The sequence below is a fragment of the Lontra canadensis genome, unplaced genomic scaffold, assembly GCF_010015895.1.
Source record: "Lontra canadensis isolate GAN:19392208 unplaced genomic scaffold, GSC_riverotter_1.0 scaffold18, whole genome shotgun sequence".
Lineage (NCBI taxonomy): Eukaryota > Metazoa > Chordata > Mammalia > Carnivora > Mustelidae > Lontra > Lontra canadensis.
In genome coordinates this window covers 4,863,488-4,890,822 of record NW_022631012.1, presented here as the reverse complement: position 1 = coordinate 4,890,822, position 27,335 = coordinate 4,863,488, and the positions used below count along the sequence as shown (strand labels likewise).

At 36.1% G+C, this 27,335-nt stretch overlaps 1 protein-coding gene across 1 annotated transcript in view; it reads left to right on the top strand.

Moving 5' to 3' along the window:
- CPS1 (carbamoyl-phosphate synthase 1) overlaps positions 1-27,335 on the top strand; it is a 123,946-nt gene that overhangs the window by 49,971 nt on the left and 46,640 nt on the right. The window contains exons 17-21 of the mRNA XM_032859891.1: positions 2,410-2,554; positions 4,290-4,500; positions 5,829-6,027; positions 9,422-9,598; positions 13,131-13,249. Of these exons, the coding sequence (XP_032715782.1) occupies positions 2,410-2,554; positions 4,290-4,500; positions 5,829-6,027; positions 9,422-9,598; positions 13,131-13,249 (851 nt within the window). The remainder of the gene's footprint in view (positions 1-2,409; positions 2,555-4,289; positions 4,501-5,828; positions 6,028-9,421; positions 9,599-13,130; positions 13,250-27,335) is intronic.

Below are 27,335 nucleotides of genomic sequence, written 5' to 3'. Positions count from 1 at the left end.
ATGTCCCATTTTCTATTATTTTTTGAAATAATATGACACGGATGACATCTAAAGTGAAATAAAGCACATTGAGTAGTTTGTCTTTCCCTCAAAGTCAGGTGTTTAAAATATATACAATATAAACCTCTTGGTATCACAAATGAATGAGCTCTCTCTGCCAACTGCTGCACACTCATCTAAGCAAAAGTGAGATTTGAGTTTTCAAAATTTGTGTCCTATCAAAATAATTTTAATGTATTACTGAATAGTTCTTAAGTATTAAAAAGAAAATTAAGATGTGTTCCAAAAAATAAGTTAGACATTATCAAAGAAAACATGCTCCACAAAAGCAAAGAATTTTGCCCATGTTCTCTTCTTATGAAATAGAACAATGCCTGGTGGTGTGGAGGTCTCAGTGATTGTTGGCTGAATGAACAAATATGTGTAGAGCCAAGGGGCCCGTGTACCTTGATGGTTGTGGACGTGAATCTGACAGGATTATTTTAAGAGTTACTTTGGGGAGTGCTGAGTAAATACCAAGCACAACTTCTATCTGTCATTATTTACTCTTTAGAATGAAACAAAATGCGGCCCTTGAATTGTCATAGGATTTTGAGAACAGATAAATAAAATTAAATATATTTAAACATCTATAATGACAAACTTACTTGTTATCAGCTTGGATTTAGTGTTTCTAAAGTTGCCAAAACAAACCCCCCCAAAAGGAAAGTATATCAACGTAAATATTTCTTGTTTCCATTCTGGAGTTATGAATCATGTATTTAAAGAAAAGACGTGTTTATAGAGGCAATTTTTTTTCCTCTGATATATTAGATGTTCCCAATATTTTCAATACTAGTATTCATGTATACTTATTCTCTATTAAAAATATTTTTTTACACTGTAAAAATTCTGAATACTGAATTGTCTGAAAAGGTTTACAGTGAAAACAATTTCGGAATGGAATAGTTTTAAACTATTTAAATTCCTTAAAATAATAATAGGGCATTGGATTTTTTTTTTGAAAAACATAGCTTTTCCCTTCAAATAATTATTTTTATCATTATCATTTTATTTTTATCATTAATTCCTAAACTACTCCTTATTCTCTTGAGATTATATTTAGCACCTTTCAAAGTAGCATTAACTCATCTAGGTCTCAAAATTAGTCTTTGTATAAAATCTGAGACTGGAAAGAAGGAAGTTGAGGCAACAGGTGAATTTGATCTCAATTGTCCTTGTGTCCAAACATCCAGCCTAGTCCATTAGATTGCTGAGAGCTTTCCCCAATCCATACCCTTTGTTTCCCAGACTTCCTCTTTTAGCATGCAATCCCAATGACAGATAAATCATTATTAAATTGTTCATGCTGGCTACAGAGTTTTCTAACCACTTTGAAAACCTCATCATCAGGCAGCTGCGGGGACAAATGTGTTACATTTTCAGTTGGACATGGGGGAGCCTGTAGTATTGACTGAGGTTAAAAAGATAGTATTGAGACACATTAAGCGTGCACTCACACACACACACACACACACACACACACACCCAAATAACATTGAGTTATTTCATTATACTTCCTGCTAATAATTAGAAAAAATTCAAAGTACTTTCCCCAATTGCTTTCTCTTCCTTTCTCGCTGCTGTTGCAAATCAAAAATACTATAAGACAAAGGGGGCCAATTCTGTCTTGGATATTGAGACACTAAATGTCCTAAGGTCAGAGACAGCCTCTTTCATATTTTGGGTTCAATATTCTACCCACCATTGGGTATGCGATAAATACGAAATGATAATTATACTAATTCATATCTGTTTAATCAGGCACACGTGATACATGACTCAGGGTATTTAAGCACTTAGGTGGTGATTAACCATAATAATAGTTGCATATGATTCTTCTAATTCCCAAGTTTCGTATGCCATCTTGGCTAACTGTTTACAACCATCATTATCTCCTTTCTTCTCCTCATCAACATCAACTGACTTTTATTGTGTATGTCACTGTATAAAGCACTCTCAGCTATTTTAGAGAAAACCAGAGTCTTTAGACTTATTTTTCTATATTTATTCGCACTTATCACATTTTCTGGTTTTACAGAAGCCTTGCTGCTGAAATAATTCCATTTCCCTCTGCCTGATTGCTCAATTATTTTCTCTTTTTCCTAAATTAGTTTGATTTAATGTCATATCAGCACTTTGAATGGCAAGCTTCAATAATGTAAATCAAGCATATTCTCTGCAGGATGCTATTCCTAGTACCTCACTGATTTTCTGACACATTGTGCCTTCTGGAGCATAGAGGAGGACGGAGACTAGGCTTCAGACTTCGATGCTGACCAGGATTTAAGGCAGGGCATTTTGCCAACTATCCGTGTCTAAACCAGTGCCTTTTCTGTCTCTATGATGTCTTTTGTCACCAATTTCTAGGCCTTTGCTATGACCAACCAGATTCTGGTGGAGAAGTCAGTGACAGGTTGGAAAGAAATAGAATATGAAGTGGTCCGAGACGCTGATGACAATTGTGTCACTGTCTGTAACATGGAAAATGTCGATGCCATGGGTGTTCATACAGGTAGGCAAAGAATCTTCAGGAGTTATAGTAATGCCTTCAGCTCATGCTTCTGATGACCCATAGATGTCTTTATTAAGGTCTTTTCTTTAAATTACTATTCTTAGCTGACAGACTAGTGATAAAATTTTACACAAAATAGTATTTCTTAGTACTGAAAATAACCTCACATTAATTTTGATCTTCTCAAAAACCCTATGACGTAAGGCAGGTATTATCCTGATTTCATTTGAGGAAGAGGTTAAATGTAAGGAATGTAGTGGTGGCAAAATCTGTAAGACTTGCTGTTGAAAAGTAAGAAATGAGGTTAAGAAGGTTTATTTTTATTTATTTTTTTTTTTTTAAAGATTTTATTTATTTATTTGACAGAGTGAGAGATCACAAGTAGAGAGGCAGACAGAGAGAGAGAGAGAGGGAAGCAGGCTCCCCGCTGAGCAAAGAGCCCCCATGTGGGACTCGATCCCAAGACCCTGGGATCATGACCTGAGCCGAAGGCAGTGGCTTAACCCACTGAGCCACCCAGGTGCCCCGGTTAAGAAGGTTTAAATCAGACGAGGATATTAGTTACCAGGTGAATAAAAAAAATAGTCACAAGTAATAGAAATAGAAGAAATACGTTTTTTAGGAAGAGGAACTAGTGAGATGAGAGGGCAAAAATGATGACTTAGGATATAGGAATGCTAACTTTGAGGCATGGGTGGAATTCTCAAGAAGCTGGAATTCAAAAAATGGGGATACAAATAAAGAAGTTGATAAAACTCATGGGAGTCACTGGTGTGAAGGCCATAACTGAAGCAGGAAGCATAGACTAAGTATTCATGGGCATAGACATAGAAAGAAAGACAATAGGGTCAAGGGCTGAACTTGGGACCTGTTTAGATTTACAGGGCATGAGTAAGAGGAAGGGTTAGTGTGGAAGAGAAGGAAGGGAGTGTTAGGAAGAAAACCAGGGTGGTACACAAGTAAGCCAACACAAGAAAATATTTCATAAAAGAGCTTTGGTTTTGGCTTTATCAAACACGAAGTGTCAAGAATTAGGAATTTAATGTGGGTTTTTGGATGTTCAAGAGGACAGTTTCAATGCAAAGTTGTTTATGGGAGCCATATTGAAAAGAACTATATGGCAATGAGGGATACACAGAATTGGGAAACTTTCAAGAAGTTTAGTCAGGTGAAGAATAAAGAGATGTTCTTCTGATTGGCAGTGTGGGGGGCAGGTCTTCTCGAGCCTGGAGAAATCTGAGCATGTTTGTGGGCAGGAGGGGCGGTGACTAAAGACTAAGAGATTGAATAACAAGGGCTATGATTAGAGAGGGGTGAGACAATGGAAAGGGATGAAATGTGGGAAACTGAGGGATGAGCCAGTCTGAGTGAAGAGGAGATGATCATTTATAGAAGGGAGAACTTGAGAGAGAGAGAGAGAGATTTTGAGATGAAGAGTTTGATTGAAGATTGAAGAAGTTAATGTCAATCTGGTCAGCAGATGACTGAGGCCTTGATAGCTAGATGAGCTTGGGATAGGTCAGAGGGGTTCCTGTCAATAATGTTTCAGAGTAATACAGGCAAAACAAGAAGAGGGAAGAGTAACTGCTGTGCCTTATATGTACCCCATTGAGACAGTTATTTTCCCAACAGTCCCTTAGACTCATCTGTGTCTTGTATCACACAAATATATTTAAGTCACTGAAGTTAGTTATTCAGATATGGTACCAAATAACAAGTGTTGCTCGATATACAGGTGATTCAGTTGTCGTGGCCCCTGCCCAGACCCTCTCCAATGCAGAGTTTCAGATGTTGAGACAGACTTCAATCAATGTTGTTCGCCACCTGGGCATTGTGGGTGAATGCAACATTCAGTTTGCCCTGCATCCTACCTCAATGGAATACTGCATCATTGAAGTGAATGCCAGATTGTCCCGAAGCTCTGCCCTGGCCTCAAAGGCCACTGGGTAAGATCAGAATGATTGACCATGTGTTTGCAGATTCTTCACAGATAGTTTTGGAAAACTGACAGCTAGTGGAAGACTGAGCTGCATTTACAAGCTACAGTCCCCGTTTCTGTATGCTGGCTGCAAATCATTTAGGACCCTAAGGACATGCTTATTAATGAGCTTGCTGCCAGATTCAGGCAAATGATATTGCTAGCTGGCTTTGTTTGCTGGCTAATCATAAACTAATCAAAATCTGGGTGGTCAAAGCAGCTTCAAAAAATCTGCTTCCTAATTGCACTTTGCAGATATTGTTAAAAAGTGAGAATTAATTCTCAATTTTAGTCCTCAACTGGTTTCTTCAGGTGTTTAGTAAATGATAGGCAACTAGTATAGTTTACTTGATTCAAACATTCAATAAATTGTTTTATTTTAGCCAAACTCCACAGGACCAAACATTGTAGGGTTCTTCTATAGATAAATATTGCAACCAAATAAATGAATTTGCTACCCATTTAAAAACTGCCAGCGAGCATAATTGGAGAGAACATTAACTAGTTCTTTTTTTCTATTAATATATTTAGCACATGGCATTTAAATTACATGGCATTTTTGCTTAATATGGCTCCACAGTGCTGTGTGGAGTGCCAGTGAAGTGTTGCCCTGAGCAAGAGTCAGGAGACCTGTGTTCTCCTTCCAATTCTCCTATTGACTTTGGACACATCATTTATTGTCTCTATCATTTCCTCATCTGTCAGATGGGGGAGATATATTAAAGAATCATATGTAATCCTACAGTTCTTTGAATTATTTCCTCAAATATAATTACCAAAACTATCTAGTTAAGTTACTAGAGTGTTAGTTTTGTAAGGAGTCCCAAGCTCAAAAATAATTTGGAGACAAAACAAGGACCTCAGCTTGCAATGACTATATTTTCTGACCATTGCATACCCCATAATACCAGCCAACTCTACTGTCTTCCTAGGTGCAGACATCTATATATCTTTTCAAAATAATATTTTGCAGATTCTTATCTTAATGGAGGCTCTACAAAAGTGAGCACCTTATCAAGGAAGTCATTGATTTTGGATTAAAGAGGTGAAGGTTGTCAGCTGTTGCCCTGAATGTCAGGCATAGAGAGTGAATTCTTTTGTGATCCGTGCCTCTCTACTTTATCATGACTCATACTATTTTATAAGTGGCTATTAAGTCTCCATACAGAAGAGAGAACCAGATGTGTTTTACATACTGATGTGGAATAATACCAGAATATCTAAAACCAATTTATGTCTTGGGCTGCTTTTAATGCTCATTGCTGAAAAAAAAAAAAAAAATCTCCTCTTTTATAGTTACCCACTGGCATTCATTGCTGCAAAGATTGCCCTAGGAATCCCACTTCCAGAAATCAAGAATGTTGTATCAGGGAAAACATCAGCCTGCTTTGAACCTAGCCTGGATTATATGGTTACTAAGATTCCTCGCTGGGATCTTGATCGTTTTCATGGAACATCTAGCCGAATTGGTAGCTCTATGAAAAGTGTGGGAGAGGTGAGTCTTTGGTTTACTCCCTATTTATTCTTATTCTCAGCTATTTTGTCAAATATTTAATATCCTTGAAAGTCTTCAGGTTTCCTGGATACTGGGTTCCTGATTAGAGGATATATGGTAATTTCATTTCCTCCATGGTGTTTCAACATCTCTCTGACTATTAACATAAAGTAATCATTACATGACCACTTAATGGATCTTAAAAGCTTCTAATTAAAAGGAGAGGCTATATATGTGGGTGTATAATATATTTACACATACAAAAAACATATTTTCATAAATAATCGAGCTATAATGTGTTTTATAATCAAATCTAGAAAATAACATGATATAAAGTGGCATACCAAAAAGATCACTGCACTGAGGTTAAGAATTTAATTTAAATCTGTTCACACAAACTGTGGCTTTGCCCTCCTTAGACCTCACTTTCTACATGTCTAAAAGGAAGGGGCTGGACTAGAAGATCCATGTCTCATCTAGCTGTAAAGTTTAAAATTGGGATATGAAGCCCTCTTTGATTATATTGAAATGGTCTAAGCTTTTAGGGGCTTTAGACTTTTCATAATTTCCCTTTTTATAGTATTTGAAATTAAAATTAGCTTTTGATTAATCCATCTTCAAAGATGGAGTGCTCCTCAGTATAAGATGAAAGAAAGGGATCGAGACCCCTACTCTCTGACAGTCACTCTCTTCCCTCCCCCACCAAGGGCTTTATTTCTGCTTGCAACTAGTTGGCTTGGAGAGAGCATGAGCCTTGGAACCAAATGAGCTTGGATTTTACTCTTGGTGTTGCCACTTACTAGTTACAGACACTCATGTGAGACACTGGTCCTCAGGTTTTCCATCCGAAAACTGGAAATGATAATACATATCTTGGGGGGGTCTTATAAGGTTTAGGATTAATACATGTAAATTTTTAGTAATGTCTTTTAAGGTAGATTCATAATGAATCTCCAGTAAATGTGTTTTATTAGTATTGTTGTCATTGTTTATGGGTAGAATTTTTTATTATCAGCAGTATGCGTGAATCTCAATCTCTATCAATGTATTGACCTATCATCTATTTTATTTTATCTCATCTTTGTCTTTATATGGTCAATGTAGGAGCTCTTCGTCTATGTCTAGATATCTAAACTAGTTAGACTACAGAGCAAAGAACTACTTATGACCTATTTTTCTATATTGGCCTTTATTTGCCCTATATTACAGCTTATTACCTATCCTCAGACTAGCCATTGCAGAAATACGCACCACCAATCGCAGGAAGTGCAGCTTAAATCCATCAGCAGTGCAGGAGAAAAGAGAAAAAAAGACATTTTACTGGTCAATCATATTCATGTGTGCAAGGGACTATTATTATTATTTTGGTTTCCTTACTTTCCAGGATATTAATGCAAGATTTTAAAGTAATGACAGATAAGGAAAATTTGACCTTTTAAATTAAAATGCCCTACTAGTTGTGAAAAAAAAAAAAAAACAGTAGTCCTTTCTAGCTGCTTTAAATCTTATTTTTCCTCTCATGCTTCATGGTGCACAATAGCATTAAAACTCAAATGCCATGGAAAGTTTTGTTGGTAGCTTTTCTGCCAAATAAACAACTGTTACTTTGTTTATTTTGTGGGAAGTATCCCTTTTTCACATTGCTTACAGTAAAATTTATAGGCCAAAGAATATGAGATAATTCCTGTAACGTTTTCATTTAAGGTTTATTATCTAAGGGACATTTGTTGTCCATGAATATTTCCTATCATACATTTAGTTCAACTCAAGTTAGGAAGCATTTCCTGAGTTTTTACTCCATGCAACATGCAGAATAAGATGTAGATATTTGTTACGTGTTATCTGCAGTTGGTAAGTTCAGAATATATAAATAGAACCAATGTAATATGAATTCAACTGTGGTGAAAGTTAAGATACAGTATTTACATACAGGTACTTTGAGAATGGAGAGGAATAGGGTCAGGGAATAGGGTTAGGGCCATGTCAGTTATTCCAATGAAAAATGGTGAAATTTTCACTTAATGAAGATGAATTTTAATAATATAAAATGCTAAAAAGCACAAATTTTGAGCAAATACAGTTATGTACTCCTTTGTTATTATATAGGTATGTTAATTTTTCTTTCATTGAACATATTTTATATACCATTACGTACAGTATACTTACAAATAATTATTGATGATGAATTACTTATAGAACCCATTACTTTATGGCCAACTTTTAAATATGTAATACTTATAAACTGTATTAAATATTCCGGAAATATCTTCCTCATTTGATAGGACCGTAAAATATTTCATTCCTGGCAGTCTCTCTCAAGCTTAGGCTAGCAAGTATTAGGACCATGTTGTGTACCCCTTCAGATACCACTATGCCTTGCAAGTTGCCTATCCGAATTAGACTAATATTTTATTTATCTCAGTACTTGAGAATCTTCCTTACTTCTAATTAAATTGGTAGCAGCGTGAAATGTTATCTGTTTGGCTTTAGCAATCTTTGAATATGTATCTTGTCACACAATTGACATGAAGTTTTATCAAACCGACACGAATGGGAACCTGGGTCTATTTGAGGAATCATGGAAGTTTACTGAAGGCAACATTGTCACTGTTATTATTTTAAGTTGGAGACCAAATATGCATAGCAATCTATTATTCCATGGAAAGATTCAAAGACAGTGGTTATCCACTGAAAATAACTGGTTAGGCTCAAAGGCAATTTAAGTTTAGTTCTGAGTTGTAACTTGTCCAAATGAAATCACCACATGGTCTTCCTAATTGATTAGTGTACAATCAGCTGGAAAGATGGTGGGAAAACACGTTGAATTTGTCATGGGGAGTTTAGACTCCACCTACATTCAAGATCTGAATCTGTCAGTACTCATTGTAATTCTGAAGGTTTTGTTAATATTAATGCTTAGTTATAAAGAAAGCCAACCTGTCTTGGATTGTGACTGATAACCCATTTGGAAATAGTTCTGTTTTTGTGCTAATATATGTCTGACTTCTCTTTATTTGTTTTCTGTTTTAAAGAACATTTGCATAAAAGCAAGATTTTATTAAGAAAGTGTCCATATGCTCTTTCCATGTATTCCTTAGTTTAATATTATGATTGAGAGCAGGTGCAGGCAATTTCCTCAACAGTCTCAGCAAATAAAGCTAAATTCCTGGTGTGGTAGAAGACTGACCTAATATTGTTAAAGACCCATTCTATCAAAACCATGGAGAAAAGGAGAGAGAAAGAAAAGTAACAATAATAACACCTAAATCTCAGTTATATTCTTGTATGTTTTTTTCCTACATCTTTTCTGAAGAACATCCATTTCTACTTCTGTTTTGGATTCAAAATATATAAGCTCTTTTTAAAAATACATGTTCTTAAATGTGCATTACAGGTCATGGCTATTGGTCGCACCTTTGAGGAAAGTTTCCAGAAAGCCTTAAGAATGTGCCATCCATCTATAGATGGTTTCACTTCCCGTCTCCCAATGAACAAAGAATGGCCATCCAACGTAGATCTCAGAAGAGAGCTGGCTGAACCATCCAGCACCCGTATCTATGCCATTGCTAAGGTAATATGTGATAAGGGGCCCAGAGCGACTGTTTTCTTTAGAATATAGCCAACCTGGACTTTTTTTTTTTTTAAAGGATTTTATTTATTTCAGAGAGACAGAGACAGAGATAGCAAGAGAGAGCATGATTGGGAAGGAGAGGGAGAAGCAGGATCCCCGCAGAGCAGCGGGGGAACATGATGTGGGGCTAGGTCCCGGGACTCCGGGATCATGACCTGAGCTGAAGGCAGACGCTTAACCAGCTGAGCCACCCAGGCACCCCGACAACCTGGACTTTAAAGTAAAACTGAAACATAAAATGGTTCTGAGTTCAGGGATTTGGGGGAAAAATATAATTTTCTTCACTAGCATTATACTGAAGACTTCTGTGGCTTTTTTCAGATTATTCTATAATTAATGAAATATTACTCCCTCCTTTGAAAATTTGGTTTGAACCTGGACTGAAGAACACATTGCAGGTTTAAAGGATGATCACATAGATAACATGTTCCTTCCTTTTAGAATATATCTTGTCAACACTCTTAAGTAGGTCTGATTGTATTGACCTGCCATTTCTTATCCCTTGGATTACTTGTTCCTTGAAAATGCATAAAATTGTGTTTTAGAAAGGAAGATGCATAAAATAGTATCATTTAGTATAGGCTACCTCAGACTTTAGAATAATCTTTATTTGCATCATTTTCTGTGTTTAGACAACAATGACTCTAAAGATCTTCAGTGATTCTAGGCTTTTTTGTGTAATTATTTTATCGGTCTTATTTTTAGAACAAAAAAGCCCCACAGTTCTTACTTCCACCCCCTAGTTCCCTTTTATGCAAATTAAATGCTATATTAATCTCCCTTCATGTTTACTATGCGTTGGGGTTTGAAGTTTCAGCTCATCTGATTTTATAAAAGGTGACTTGGGCAGCTGGGACCTGTCTGGTCAGAAATCCCTGAATGGCTTTTTGACATTTAAGGAAGCTTAGGCATTAATCCTCCAACAGTATCAAACCACCCTGGAGCTACAAAGCCCCGCTGACCATTTTATACATGCATGTGTGCATGTGGGACGAGTTGATGAAAATATGAATTTTGTCTTTAAAGGGAAATCTGTCTTTGTAATTTGCCTTTGTAGAAACAGCAAAATGCTGTGAATGATTTTGAACTCACTGCAACTTTCATGTCCATATACCGAGTCCTGCTGAGAGGGGAGAAGGGGAGGGAATGTTTCCTTCGTTGCATATAATGTATACTCTCCTCACCTTTATGGTTTCTGAATGCAGAACATTAAGTTCCATTGAAATTCTGGCAGATGCTAGTGTCTTTTGATGGACATTTCTCAATATTGAGTTCCATGGTAATAGAGAATTAACATTTTTCGGTGGGGAGTGGGTGATAGCAGAGACGAGAGCTTATTCCAGAAAGCTTTTTACCTTCTTTATTGTTCTTATTTCAGTCTTTTGTTTAAAAAAAAGCATTCCACCAGATTCATATACATATGATTTTTTTCTTTCTAGACAAGGGGCAGTAAATGGATTTTTTCCCTTAAGCCTAGTAATCGTATTTCTGCCATTTTGAGGGGGATGAAAAAGGGAAGTATTTCCAAGTTCCCGGCAAGGCTGTAAAGCTCAAGCAAATCTCTCATTCTTTTCTAACAGACTTATAAAGGATGAGATTTCAGGGGAAATGTGTGGAGGTCCTTTCTCTCACAGAGCACCCTCCATACAAGCAAGGAATGCAGGGTCTGAGGTATAAATTATTGTCTGCCAGCGTGCCAGCAGAAGGAACTGATTTCTGTTTGTTAGAGGTCATCATTACTGTTCATTACTCCAGCAACCAGGAACTTGGTGATTTTGACAAAGAGAGTGAGAGGATGGTGGAGGGCTGAAGGGGAAAAAGAATGAAAGGCGTGAGTAAATCTTCCCTCGATTTCATGGTCCTTACAAAAGGGCAAGTTGCTCTGAGGCCTGATTTTTGCTGCAGTCTTCTTTCAGGATGACTGGATCATCATCTCTTTCGATCTGGGGAGAATACAGGGCATTATTTTTGATTTGGGAAACATTAAAGTAACCTCAAACTTGTTTGGGATCATTATGAACCTCATTGTAGCCGTGTGACGTGGCAAAGCTGGGGTGCTTGAAGATGAGTTCATAAGACGGGGAGGACCTGGCTTTCAGTTAGACTCCGGGGGTGTGACTGTAGTTGTCCTTCCTCATGGTGAAATGAATCCAAGATTCTAGGCCCTCTGACAACGGCGAGGTCTTGAGAGTGTGTGATCATGTGAAAACTTCCTCTGCTCTGTCAAAAGTGTCACTGACTTAAGGTTCTATCCCCCTCATAGTGTTGATGGCCAACAGCTAATTGCACCTTTAATCACTTGGAAAATGAGACAAAATACTGGCAATATACAGGGAGAATTAAACAAAAGAAACATGAATAGAATTATAAAATGAGCAAGACTTTGAGTATTCCCATTAGGTGTTGTCTTACACTAGTCGACAGAATTATGAGCTGAGCTATCTCTCAACACTTATAATCATTGTCTCTCTGCTGCTAGATATCAGTGAAAGTTTAAAGAAAATTAAGCTCCTTGGGTTGAAATATAACAGCAGAATTACTAGTTACATAAATTTCTTAATGGGATTTTAAAATACAGTGTGCCATTTCTAGAATATGTGGTTTTGGAGTATTATCTGATTATTAATTTTCATTGATTATAAACATACACCTAAAAATAGTAAAGAAGAAGAGTGGACTTCTTTTGAATATCAGGGTTTGGGTTTTGAGTGTTTATCTCTTCTTTCCATTGCCTTTTCTACTCAGCTTAATGACCCATAGTTGTAATTTTACTTCTGAGAAATTGCTAAAGTAAGCTTGTGGAAAAAGCTGAGCTGCCTATCAGAACAGAAGTTATTGCTACACTGTTTTGGAATATATTAGGATTTTGTAAAATGCTGTCTTAGCACAAAAGTCATAGTAACTGATTCAAAATAATTTTTTTGTTTGAAGTCCTCTCTGAGGAAATATTCTAAGAAATAACAGTAGGCCAGATTTGATCCATAAATTTTCACCGACTGGTTTGTGTGAGCGTGGAATGAGGTAATAAAACTATGGTATTTGCCAAAGGGTAATTTTCCAAAATACAAGTTAAAGGATCATCATATTGATTCTAGGCTTTCCTACCAATTTGACTTAACTGTAGGTTCAAGAGATTCTCTTTAATTCCAAAGAGATGTACCAAATTTAGGATATAATTAGCAACATGGTTATATAAAAAGCAGGGAAGCAGAGCCTGTCAGGGGGATTTTTCGGAGCACAGACTGCTCTGATTAACTCAAGACACCTCCTCGGCACGACATGAGTAGATATAGTCAGCAGCATTGGTCGGTTTATTGGGAGGAACATCAATGATATCCTATCAGTTCCATTCTCAGTCTATAGCCTTAAGCTCTCTGAATAACATGGAGAGGAATGGTTGCTCTATGTTTTCAACCAAATAAGACATTTATAAAATGTTTGCCAAAGAAAGCATCTCTTCTCCTTTTGGCAGGCCTTGGAAGACAACATGTCCCTTGATGAGATTATGAAGCTCACATCCATTGACAAGTGGTTTTTGTATAAGATGCGTGACATTTTAAACATGGAAAAGACACTGAAAGGGCTCAACAGGTAAGGCAGTGTTCTGATTCGCTCCAGATACCTTCTGTGCAGCTTTTGTCTTCCTCTTACCCTCAACCGTTTGGCCAAAATTCTTCAATTCAAAATTCTTCGGTGAAGTTTGTAGTGCTAAGGTTGGTAAGCAGTAGCAATCAAGAAATAACAGTTTTCAATGTTTACCTTTTGAAAGGTATCTTTTTAGCAGTCTTGTACCCCTACTATTGCCATCAAACATAGTGGTATTTTTATTAAGTATTTTGAAGTTATAAAAATTGGTGTACATCTATGAATTCATGTGCTATTTAACTTACCAAAAATTACCTAGATCAAAATGTTATTAATCAGTAATGAATGAATAATATTCTTATTTTCTATAATATTTCTAAGTTCTGAAGTTGGTTTTTCTCTTAATATCAACGTACATATTGCTGTCTGTTGATGAGCAAATGTATTCCTCTTGCATTCTACTGATATTTTTAACATTGGGACTTCTAGTTCAGCATACAAATAAGCCACATTCAAGTTCTGTTAATAAGTTCTTTACCTCTCACTAATTTACATTTTTATCTCCTTCATGGCCAATTATTTTTAAAATTTCATTTCATGTTTGGAATATTCTGATAGTGTCAGTGCTTTAAAATCTACTTCTTTATTTTTCATGAGAAGAGTGTTTGTTGGGGCACCTCAGGCTTATGAAATCACAGATAGGTTTTAATCATGGATCTTTGATAAGAGGAACATTTACCAATCTAGGAGAGAGAGAGAGTATAATCCTCTTTAGCTTCCTGCCTTTAAGAAGGTTCGGAAATACACAATTATTGGAAAAAGGTCTCAATTACAAGCCTAGGAATATGTTTAGAGAGAAGGAAATGTTTTTTTTTGTTTGTTTGTTTGTTTGTTTTTGGGTAAGTTATTCTCAAATGATTAGAGTAAATGTAAAAATATTAATCACTTAAAACGTTGAAGACAGTGGAAAGCTCTCAAAGCCTTCATCTGTGGCATATGATTGAGTCACTGTGTTTACCTAATCAAGATGCACATGAACTGGGCAGTAATAACACTTGCTTTTCTTTTTGAGCAAAACGAGGTTCCTTTTCATCTATTGAACAGTTGCCCACAACAAATGCTTGGTTTTGAAAATGGGGGATTCTGATCTGCCAAAAATGAAACTAGCTGTGGTTGCTTATAAGTCATCCTTCCTAGTGATCACATAAAATGAACACTAGACAGCAAATATGTTAACAATTGAGCCCATACGTTCATCTTAGAATTTTGCTGACTTGACGTTTCCTTTCTTTGGTTTACGAGGCCAGCAGAACTTCCATGTTGAATTATAGTCTGTTCTACGGCTTCCAGTTTCAGACAACTGATTTCAAATGCCTAGGAAACCACTCCAATTAAACCACAGGAGGGTGCTAGAAACTTACAGTGTGACGGTCGTAGCAGTGGGAGAGACCTGGGGTGAAAAATAGCAGCTGTTGTTGTGATTTAAATTTTCACTTGATATACATTCTGATTTTTGGACCAATTCTATGTTTTAATTGAATAGTTTTTGTTGCAACCAGAAAGCAGGTTGAGATTCTAACTAAGTGGAAATAAGTGTATATTGAGAGTGAAAAATGTCCTCAGAGGATTAGACCTACTTATTGTTACAGATCACTTATCTTTCTGATTTCCACATTCTCTTACATTTATTTGCTGACAATTTAATGTTTTTAGGTTTCATTTTATGGCATAAGCACATTTGTAAATAGACATATTTTCTATTGTCCATATTGATCAACATTAGAAATTTTTATATAAAGCTTTTAATAATTTAGAATGGTCTAAAACATTATATTTAAAGTCATCTTTTGTCTTAAGGACTCCACAGGTGATCCATGGTGTTGGTAAACCTAAACCTTGAACTCACTATTTTCTGAATGACACTTTACTGTTTAATTCTTCTTGTTTTTTTGTTTTGTTTGTTTTTGTTTTTGGAGTATTCCTAGATGCACACATAGCAATTTGAAAATGATTGTTATTTAGAAGTGTTAAATAAGTTAAAGAAAGAAAAAATAAAAAAAGAATAGATGTCCACTGAAGCTACCTGTCACAGTCATTGTATGGTGCATAGAGGTCCGAAATTGAATGGATATCGTAGCTGATGGAGTGTAAGGGTGTAGGACTTGAGTTTTGTTGTCCTATTTTGGTTATCTTCACCATTACCCTAGATTATGGCGTCTTCTGCTTTTTCTCAGCCTTTGCATATCCAAGAAGGCTTAGTCATCAAGGCAGATACTACTCCAACAGTAATAATAACTCTATTAGCAGTTGACATTATATAGCTGAATTACGCATTGCCAGTTTGCAAAAAGTTTATGAAGATCAGTTCTTTTTCATTTACATTTATCTGTGGTTCACTTTATTTCAAAATCTCAACTGTTCCAGCATTGGAAAGGCAGACTTTCCTTGTAGACCCAGGAGGTAACTATTTGGGGTGATTTGACACGGCCTCCATATTCTCTCTCCTTAGCATCTCTCTGGTGCCAGTGTGCTGAGGTCCCTTTGCACTTTTCTGATAGGTCCCCTGGAAAACAGGCACTGGGGATCTCAGCTGGGAGAAAAGGGGAAACTTAAGGAAGGGACAAAGTATAGAATGCCAGATGTGGGTTAAGTTTCACTTGGTTCCTTTCTTGTGTGTTGGAAAGAGTACAGGCTTTGGAGCTAGTCAGATAGATAGGTGTGAAGTTTTCCCCACTGTGGAATTGCACGTGACCTCCCTCCTTTCTCTGGCCTCACATGCTTTTTGCTAATGTCTGCTTGATAGTTTTACTGTGAAACTTAAACAATATAAATGTAAAGGACGCTTGGCACACCGTGAATGCCTAAGAAGGTTTTCCCTCATTTCCCCCTGAAAATGAAAAAGCTACTTATTATAATGAAGAGTATTTTGTGATTTCAGACAGATACATTTAAAGACTATTTTTTAGAGTCACACAATTTGCATTTGCTTATGTATTTTACAATATGCCATTTCTTAACTTTCTTGATGATGCACTGTCACTTGTTTTAATACCAGATGTATTTTTTTAAAAGAAGCCGTGATAGCAAGTAATACAAATGCTATTCTTATCAGAAGATCAATAACACTCCATCATGCTAATGAACAAAAATTTCTATTTTACAGTTGTTAATCGTGCTAAAGTTCTTCTAAAATCCAATAAACATCTTTACTAGCAGAGGATGAGAACATCATTCAGATTGATGGCCAGTCTATGCTTTGTATTTAATACAGTCATCTGAGATGAAGTTCAGAATTTGACTCCTAAATGGAATATACCCATGTATTTAGTATATGTGAGTGTCCATAGGTTGGAATGGGGAAAACAAAACAATGTTTGTAATGAGGTTGGCATTATGGAAATAACTGAGTTTTCCATGTCCGTGAGAAGGGGAAAATTATAGAAATTCCTTTCCTTGAATGGTGGAGATGAATGTGTGTCATGCTGAGGATAATATATGAAATCCCAGCTGAGTTCAGGGGTGATGAGACCTTAGACCAGTGTTAGAATAATCAACTGAGTGTCCAGGCTGCAAGTGCTTGCTCCCATCAGAACTCGGTTTGCCATCTCCAGTACATGAACATAGCAAGGGCAGCCCTCGGGAGACTTCCAAAGCAGTAGCCATTCTTACCAACTCAGGTGATAGCCATTATTTAGACAGCTTCCCCACTTGAGTTCACTGACTTTCTCCTTTTCCTCTTAAATTGTTTATAATTGCCCAAGGGCATGCTAGGAAAGTTGACGGTTCTAGGAAGTTCCCCAAATTTATAAGCTGGTGTAGTAGCATTAATCGACCTAGAGTGATAACATATTTTACGGTGAATTTCTTTAGGTTTTGAAAAGTTTCTCTTTACTCAATGTGATGTGATTTGTATCATATAGGATTCCAATGCCTGTAATGCATATGCACTGGGATTTAGGTGTTTAACCTGTTAACTTCATGTTATTGGATCACGTTGCAGGGAGTTTAAGAAAAGTTCAGTCAGAGTTTTTAGTGGAGCTGCGACGTTTGCATAAGCTCTATCCATTGGCTTTCACAACTGAGCTATCCACATTTTAATATGTTTATTTTTCCCACACTCTTTCACACATAATGCTACTCCCATATAGCATTTTCATAAATACTCATTATAAGAAAAAAATATACTTATTTTGATCTATTAAAAAGTACAAAAACCTCACCTGTAATCCTTTCCTCCATTAGCATATAGATAGATTCAATTCAGGTCATGCAAATAAACCTGACCTGAAGGGCAAAAGTACAAGTACCATAAATCAAATAAATCAAATGTCAAATGTCTTCATCAGCTAGGTTCTCCTGATGTAACTGATCCCCTAAAGTAACAAAAGAATGGATTTAAAATTATATCTTTTAATAGAGAAAACCAGATTTTGATTCAATCAAACAATTCTGAGTGCCTTCCAAGTGTAAGACAATAATCAGAAAATTTATTGACTACATACCAGTCACTGTTCATTTAATTTTTACCACAACCTAAGGAGATCAGTAATTATCCTGATTTTACAGTTGTAAGCTGAGGCACTGAGATACTTAGCAACTTCCTTGCTATCACATGCTAATAAATGACAGGTGTGAGATCAAACCTGAGCAGGACTCCAGAGCTCAGGATGTTTGAAATTTCACTCCTGTGCTATATGTAAATGTGTGTATATGTATACACACACACACATATATATGAATATATATATGTATTCACACATGTATTTGTACATGTATGTTGAGGAGTGTGGCAAGATGAATTAAACAGAGGGAAATAAGTTTACATATAATAGACACTTTCAATATAGTAACAGTAGTCAATAGAGCATGACAGTCCCATCACCATAGAACTAGCACATATGATAAAGTTTTCAACTATGTTAGTAATTAATAGACAAGCACAGGTACAAGGATCTCTCAGTTGAACCCCTTCTGCTATAAGTAAGGAAAGAAGTCAACTGTAATAAAGCTTGTCTATGAGCAGGGACTATTTCAGGACATTACACTCCAAACATTTTAATTTATAATATCAAGTTGGATTAGCAATTTTAGGTTGAAAGATAATAATGATACTTAAAAAAAAAAAAAACCAACATGAACAGGCAAGAAAAAAACCATGAGGGTGCTAATTACCAGGTTTGAGAATCTGCTTATCTTCTGCTTGTGTCTTTTTAATTTTTTTATTTCCTTATTTTGATTTTTGGATGCTTTGGCTATTTCTGATTGACATATCAAAATGAATCTGTTGTCCAATTTAGAGGTTTAAAAAGAGGGGATATGACCATTGTACAGTTTCCACTATGTAAGTATAGGGGGCTTAGATTTGGATCCATTTCTCTATTAATTGTTAATATAAATTCAATTTACTGTGGATTAATGTACAAATTATCCAGTAATTGCTTTTTTCCAATATTCTGTAGCCTTCATATTTTTACTGTTTTAATTCTGATAATCTTCTTTTCCTCCTTCACTGACACTTACTGCTATAGTCAATGCAGTCAGAAAGAGTAAAGTACACTTTTGAAGGGCCCCATTGTCATCTGAACATCACCATGTTCAGTGTGATAAACTGTGTCCATTGGTAAGTGCTGAAAAATCATAGGTGTGCCTACTGCTTAGGAAAACAATCTAGGGCAAACCTGGTGAGTTCCACTTGGGCATTCAAGTGCTAAATTGAGCTCAGTAAAGTTGGCCATTTCCCTGCAGCCACAAACTTCTGGCAGATGTAATAATGCAGGTGTCACCTTAGCTGGAACACTCCCTTTGAATGTCCTCTCCTACACATGTTCGTTTCTATTGGCTTTTTATTTAACTTGCTCATGAGGCATGGCAGAACCATAAAAGAACCTTTTGTGCTTATATTTGATTAAAGTTTTCTTGGGGAAAAGTGTCACCTATAAGTTGTTAAAACTTAGATATAAGACAGAAAAATGTCAGCACTTTGCTTTCTCATAATAATTTGTAATTTCTGATAGAAAAAAACCCTAATAATGAAAAATTTTAGTCTTAAAGGGTATCAAATATAGAAATAATTTAGGGAAAGAAATATATATATATCCTCATATATAAAATATAATTGCATGTTATAATTTTGATGATACTTTATTCTGGATATATGTTTGTGATACCATTGGTTGTTTTCCCCACTCCAGTCTGAACATTCATATATATACTAAGTATAGATGAATGTGGGAATGGTGATGATTGGACACTTTAATGGAACCCATTGTCTTGATTTGCAGAAAATGAGTGATGTCCTCTGACCTCACCACTAATTCACACTATATTTCTGAGTCTCAAGTTTCTTTCTAGTTAGAAACAAAACAAAATACAACAACACAAAAAAAAGCAAACTCCATTCTTATTTTACTGGGAAGCCATGCAACTAAGATGAATATATAACATATTATGTGTGAAATAATTAACTCTAAAGGAAAACAATTTTATCAGTTACTACATGTTACCATTCCATGGTTTGTCTTTATACCCTAAACCACTTATCTAATAAACCACATCAAGAATACTAAAAATTGGAGCTTACATGAGAAAGTTATTTTTTTCTATTTGAAAGAGGAGTATTACTGTGGGAATTTCTATGCCCCTGTGAACCTAATGCCAAAAATAGATTTCATTTTTAATTTGTTTTTATGTTCCATGTGATAAAATATTTTAGGTGATGTCATAGATTTGATGGCCCTCCATTAATTTTTTTAACTAACAATTTATTGAATCAGATAGAATGTAAAAGTTTACATCAAATATTTAATGTTCTGAGAGTCTTCATTAAATTCACTATTTAAATAGCATTTACAAATGTGTATTTTGAAAGTGTGAGAGAGAACTTGATTCTGGCATGGGCAAAATAAATGTTTTACTCAAAATGTTTCAGAGTATATTTAGATAATTCAAAAAACAGATTTGTATTTTGTGTGTATTGATTCTTAAATACTGATAGTTCAAAAAATCTTAAGTTGATTTACAATAACATATACTCATAATTTGCATGTACCTATTAATAGTCAAGAATTAATAGATTATCTCTATGTCATTATCTCTGATCTCAGCATGATGAGTTATGTATTTACTAGATGGCATTTCTCTTTATTAAGACTCTTATTGGACCATATGGTATTTGTTCATTTACTCAGTCATTAGTATTTATTAGGTACCTACTATGTGCAAAGCTTGGTACTAGGTCCAGTGCCATCTGTCGATGGATAATCGTTAGTCATTAACCTGTCTTCATTGGGTTTATAATCTATATTTGAAGGTTAAATATATACACATGGCTATACAGAAGACAGACACTTTTAACAGACCAACTAGAGGCAGGAACACAAATCCAGGAAAGTTAAATGGAGGTTAAAAACAAAAGCTCTAAGACCTCTGCATATGTTACCTCACATAAAGCGTTCATTTAAGAGTTCCTAGAAGGTGTGCCTGCCTACCTCATATTTTATAAATGAAACAATGGCTCAGATGTTTAAGTAAACTTTTCGAGATTTCAGAGGTAGTGCCCATTGGAAACAGGATTTAAGTTCAGGACTTGAGGAATCCAAGGACAGCATATATCCCTTCAATATACCCCCCAAATAAATCCTTCAATATATCCCAATGCCAGGGGAGCCAAGAAAAGAGAAATTTTAAAACAGAATAAACAAAATAAGAAGACACTTTCAACAATATTGTGTGGTTTAGGGAGAGTAGAGAGCGAGAGAATTGAGCAAGTCTTCCAAATTTGATGATCTGGAGGAAAGAGCAGGAACTAGACTCTAAGAACCAAATATGCAAGAAAAGAGAGGAAGTGGGTAAATGGATGAATTTTACTTAGGAAGCAACAAATCATGTTTGCTCTTATTTTGTTATGTTTCTACTATGTTTCATAAAAGTAAGAATCTTACTGGAAAGAAATTAAGTCTATGAACAGAAATTAAAGTGGATATTATCTACCTATTTGTTCAATGTAGGTAGTAGTTGGAAGCACATAGTTTCATTTCAGTGTTCTCTAATTATTTGGTGCATGTGGGTACCATCCTCCAATTAAATTATAAATTCCATTAAGGCAAATTGCAAATATCATGTCTTAATAGACTTTTATTATAAGCTTTTCTTAAGAGCTGATTAGTGTGGACACAGAATAAAGTTCACTATACTAAAGCATAGCATCAGCTCTGAAACAGATACAAATGGCTTCCAGTTCTTTATTGATCATATATTTTCTTGGGCATTGGCAGACGGTGTCTTCCATCAAGCAAAAACTCAAAAATATTTGTGTGATAATATGCCCATTAAGTAAATGAATACATATTCTTGGTAGAAAATGAAAATCAGAATTTCTTAGTCATGATAAAGACGAGAAATTAGAAAATGCATTTATAGTTCCTGGTCGTTTCAAGAGACCCACAGAATGATTACCTGAAAAATATATAGTCCAAGATACAAATTCACTGTGTTGGAAGACATTGTAGATCAGCATCTCCACATTTTCATTTTTTAAATTGACTATATATTACTGATTAGGTAGGAAGACTTTGAATAAACTGCTTTCTAATAAAAGGGGATTTATCTAATTGCTTTAAATTATCAAATGGAGATATATATATTGGAAGCATTATAATACCTACATATGCATTATAAAATCTGTATTGCCTGTTGACAACAAGCCAAAATTTTTATATTTTTTGATTAAAAACAAAAAAACTATCCAGGTTTTCAAAATTACAAATTTTCTTAAAAGTTGTTGTGAGAAACGTTCACTAATATTTACAAGTGTAGTGAAGGTTCTAATTTAGTTAACCAGTGGAGAAGGTTAGGGCAAAAAAGGTATATTATTTATAAGAGATCTATATTTCTCTTTTGACCTTAAGGTGCATTTCTGTTATGATACGAGTGGGAAATATCACTATTCTATTTTCGTGGATGGTGAAACTGAGTCAAATTGAGGTGTGTGTCATGCTTTCTGTCACAGCAGTCAGAGGAAAGTAAGGAATCTAGCCCTGGGCTTCTGCCTGCGGTTCTAGTCACTAACCCTTTTCAAAGCTTCTTTTTAGAGATATGACTTTTAAATCAGACAGCTGGAGATCAGTTCCTCCTTAGCTGTCAAGTTGTGAGCTGTGTGTTTTCCTGCCTGAATTGTTGACCCCACTTAGAGCAGAAGCATTGTAAGGGATGTGCCCTTCTCTGGAACTCTTGTGGGGGAAACAGAGGCCTGGCAGGGAGAAAGCCCTGGCGAGTCACCTTTAAAAGATGTAAACAGAATTTTCTAGGGTATGGAGAGCTGGGATAAGGGTTTTCCTTTCACATTTTGCCATATTTCAAATAGAAGACTGTCTGTATACAGGCATTCATACATACACATATATTTTTTCTTTAAATAAGATGCGAACACCTTATCCTCCATGTTAATGCAGGTCAGTAAAAAAATTTCTTGAAGTGTACAATGGAGAATACATTTACATTAAATTGTCTGCCTCAGCTGTAGTTACAGAAGCTAGCTCACTGACCCCCAGAATTTTTTCACCTGCCCATTCATACCTGAAGTGTCTTTATGGTGGCATAGAGCACCTGAGTCCGGCCTTGGAGGTAAAATGCATGATTTCTGTCCTACGGAGTGTAAGGTAGTGGCCATGCCTCCCCACGGTGTAGAAAATGCTTGGGTGCACATGCTCTCCAGAAGATCAGTTGTGATTTGCAAGGAAAGCCGAGTATGTTGGCCCTCATGTCAGGGGAGAGCTACGGGAATGTTGCAGAGGGGAGGAAAAGTCTGAGAAATGCTGAGACGATGGGGCCACATGACGTTCCAGTTTTGTACTGATGAATAGCTCCTCCTGCTTCTGTCCCTCCTTCTCTCACTCTTTCTCCTCCCTGGCACCTGCGCTCTTCCCCTTCTCCCTCATGCCCTGGCATCTGCATTTGTGAAGCACTTATTTACCTGCTTGGCATTGTGCCAAACATTTCACAGATTTATCATTTTGTCTGTCTGATAGGATTGTTCTCTCAGTAGAGTTGGTGCCTGACTCTAGATTTGGCCAGAGATATTTACTTAGGGTTGACATAGGTGGTTAGACACTCTTTGCCAATGACACATAATGATGATAAAGTAACGGCCATCACCTCAGTGTGAACATGGCCGTGGTGATATTACACATACTGACTCAAACCCTCCCCTACCTAACCCTACCTACCCTACCTAGCCCTCCCCTACCTAGACCTCCCCAACCTAGCCTACTCTTTAGCTGATGGACTGGTATAATTGACCATCTTTTGCTCTAGGCAGCTTGAAGGGAGAGCTACTCAATTTGCTCTTGAGTATATAGTCATTAGCATGAAGTGAATGAGAATTTTTGCTGTCCAGGGTGTTAATATTTATTTTTATGTCTTCTTCTGAAAAACACTCAGTGATAAAGATTTTTGATTTCCATGTAGGTAATAATCCTCAAATTAACCGATCTAATGTGATATGTTATCAGGAATTTAAAACTAGAATTTTTCCACATCCTCCTAGAAATGACTTTCCATTCTATCCCCTCCCTTTCTTTTTGGGCTTACTTTTGCTCACTCAAGAACTAAAAAATTTGGTCAAAAATTATTCCTATGTATGTTACATTTAGCAAGAAAAAAATCTATGCAGCAGTTATCAGTAGATAAGATTCAGTTAAGTAATTTATTTTAATAAGATTCTAAGTAATAGTTTTTAGAAGTCAAAGAAGGTTATATATTGAAAATTATACTGTTGTTGCTTGGAACAACACATCTGGTAGGTGGAAAACTACTCTGTGGAAACATGACTTTCTTTAAACAAAGATCATGGAGAGGTTGTAAAATATAGGACTTCCAAATAAATTTATTTGTGAGAGAACAGATTTTATAACATCAAAGAATGCTCATTTAATCTCAGTTTTCTACTGAGGCCTTATGCAACATTTGTTTTTGTTGGATTTAAATTCTGGACATATAAAAAACCTATATTTTGGGAAAAGCCAGGATTTTCCTTACTGAATACATCTTAATTTGGGGAAAAGGACCTATTGAATGGGTTTAAAATTATAAATAAACTTATTAATCAGAAGTAGGAGAAGCAGTATTCTATGGTATGCACTTTGCCCTTTAGTTCAGTCTGATCAGGTGAAAGTTGTTTGGTAAAAACATGCTTTTTTGAATGTAACAGAACACTTTCTTATACAATTATAGACATGACTTACTACTGTGACAGGGTGCTTTCTGTTTGTTTTTCATCATTACCAAATCTATGGCAGAGCGTAGGAGAGTCACAGCATTTTCAGCTAGGAATCAGTGAGATATAAAATGTGATTTATTATGTCTCAAAAATTACAATTAACCTATATTAGGCCACTTTCCACATTATTATTACTTGGTAGCTATAGACTATAATCATGATACTATAATCAGTATTATATAAGTTGTTCTTACCAGATCGAAAATAATACCATAGTAATTCTGGATTATTGTGATCACTAAAGATTGGCTAAAAAAAAAGAATGTTAAGATTCATGGATTAAAAATTGCCTGCTTAAAAAGTATCTACAGTATCATTTGCTCATAAGCTTTTCTTCTTTGTGTGATTCTGTTGTTTTTAGTAGCCTTTAAGGTGAAATACAGTTTTAAGTGTCTGGTCCCTCGAAAGTCAACACTTGTAAGATTGTAGCATATTGCAATAGCGCTAAGTGGACCTAGATCTTCATAGATAATTTTCATGCTGGTGTGCTTTCCCATGAACATTGGATCACTGGGTATTGTTTGCCCTGTAGATGAGAGGTAAAGATCAAGGTGTTCTTTAATTCCTCCAAAGACCTCAGCACTGTATAGTAACAAAGCACCGTGCTTTGAAGAATTAAGAGAAAATAGCGGTATTTACCCAATTGCCTAGGTCTCATACTTTGCTTTTCTAAACACGACTGCTGCTTTTGAAAAACGTTTTTTGCATTTCTCTTAAGGAAAATTTTGCATTTCTCCTTGGGGGAAAAAAAAAAGATGAGAAGACAAATAACTTCTCCCCTGCTTGCCTTATTGGCATTGGGGCATGGTCTTGAACCTGCAAAATGCCAAAAATAATCCTTGAAGCCATGCAAGAGTCAGGGGAAAGACTGACTGGTGGGGGGGGGGGGTCTCAGGGCAGAGAACACGAATCTTACTCTTTTTTCCGTCCTTATTAAAGCAGGTGTCATTGCTGAGGATCAGGCCCTCATGCTTCTCTCAGCTTCTGCCTTTTCGGGGATTTTTAAAAAGAAGACAGTAATAAAATCGCAAGCCCATCCATCCCGTAATCGTAGGCCAAGTGGAGTGCTCATTTTCGCGTTAGAGCTTGTGCAATCTGGAGAGAAATTTGTTTAGTATTACTTGTGAGTTGGTGGATCAGATAAAAGCCAGTCAAGTGGAAGAGAGGACTGTGTGAAGTGTGCAGGCTCCCTTGGTAATTGCCATGCTGCCGGCGTTCCTCCAGTCGGTTAATAGATTTCCCCAGCTCCTCTGTGCCAGGTGAAAATTTCCTCATTAAGGGGAATTTATTCCATTTCCTTTTATCATTTATTATTGAAGACTAAGTGTGAGTGGAGGAAGTTGCAGAGATGACAGGGTAGAATTTTAAACAACAACAACAAAATCTACGTTGGAAGTCAGAGAGAGACAGGAGAAAGGCTCGTATTGTTTATAAAACCAGAGAACACACAAGAGACTTCCCGCTGTAGAAGCTGAGCCCTGCTGTCTAACCATTAAAAGATTATGGCAGAGGGTGTAAAAGTCTGATTGTCTGTTTTTAAGGTGTTTTTCCCCCTCCAAAAATTTCAGAACTGTCATTTTCAGCTGCTAAGTAGAGAGGAACTGAGGATTATGAAAAGGCCAACATCACAGCTATCTGGTGTTTCTTTGTGTTATGTGTTTAGCTTCTTTTATGCGATGAGGGAAGTGTGACCTTTGTAGAGTTTGCCCCTGAACTCTGAAAGCAAGGAAAGCTGGGAGGGGAGAGAAGAGTTACATGTATGGCATGTTTCCCAGAATGCAATAAAGATCAGCAGAAACATACCAGCACACAGACATACATACCAGATAACAGACGGATACTTTATTGCACATATTTTAAAACTGTGTGCTTTTCTGCAATATGTTCCGTTCAGCTGATCACATTCTTGCTTGGTATAATGCTCCCTTGATTTACAATATAATATAAGTGGATCATTCCCTATTGAGGCTTCAGAAGGCGGTTTGGAATCACAAATTCAGCATTTATACTTCTTTTAGTAATTATTCTATTTTGAGTTTGTTCCAAATTAAGGCTTTTATTTTCCTTTGGAAAAAGAAAAATAGTATAGCCCTGTCCCTAAAATAAGCTTTCATCTAACTTGATTTCTTTAAAAAAAAAAAAAAATCTCCCTCTGATGGAAGTTCTTTTTAGCAGACAAAATGGAGGCCAGCCCAATGTGGGCAGATAGAGATGAGGAGGGCATATCCGAATCTCCACATTGTTAGATGAGCTTTAAGTTCACTTAAGATGATTCATCTTGCATTTGACTCTGAAGAGGTTTAACCTTATCTAAATCACTGGCCCAAAGCTAATGAATCGTGTCTTCAAACTGTCTCTTCTTTTATTTTATTATAATGGGACTCAAAATAAAATTTTGTATCAGAACAAGTAGGGAATAAAGTCAATTTTCTTCCCTATGTAATGACATGCCGGCCAGCTCTGTGTCAGACAAAAGCAGCAGAAAGAATGAAATATAGAGAGAGGCAATCAGCTTCCTGTCTTGGAGTTCGGGGTACCCCACAGAATTAGGGTAGCGGTGAATGTGGGAAGGGATCTAATTTATCCGTGTTTTTGTAACTGCTGTGCTGGGTCAGGATCAACATGTATTAAAAAAGAAGAAGAAGAAGAATCAACATTTATTTTGTCAGTGAGGAGGACTGAAATGCTTTACACTATTTGATGAACATGCCTGAAAAGTAGAAATTAATAACCAGAGAGATTTAAATAAAATACTACAGAAGAGATATCACTTTGGATTTCATATGAACATACCTACCTAGTATTTGCATTCAAATT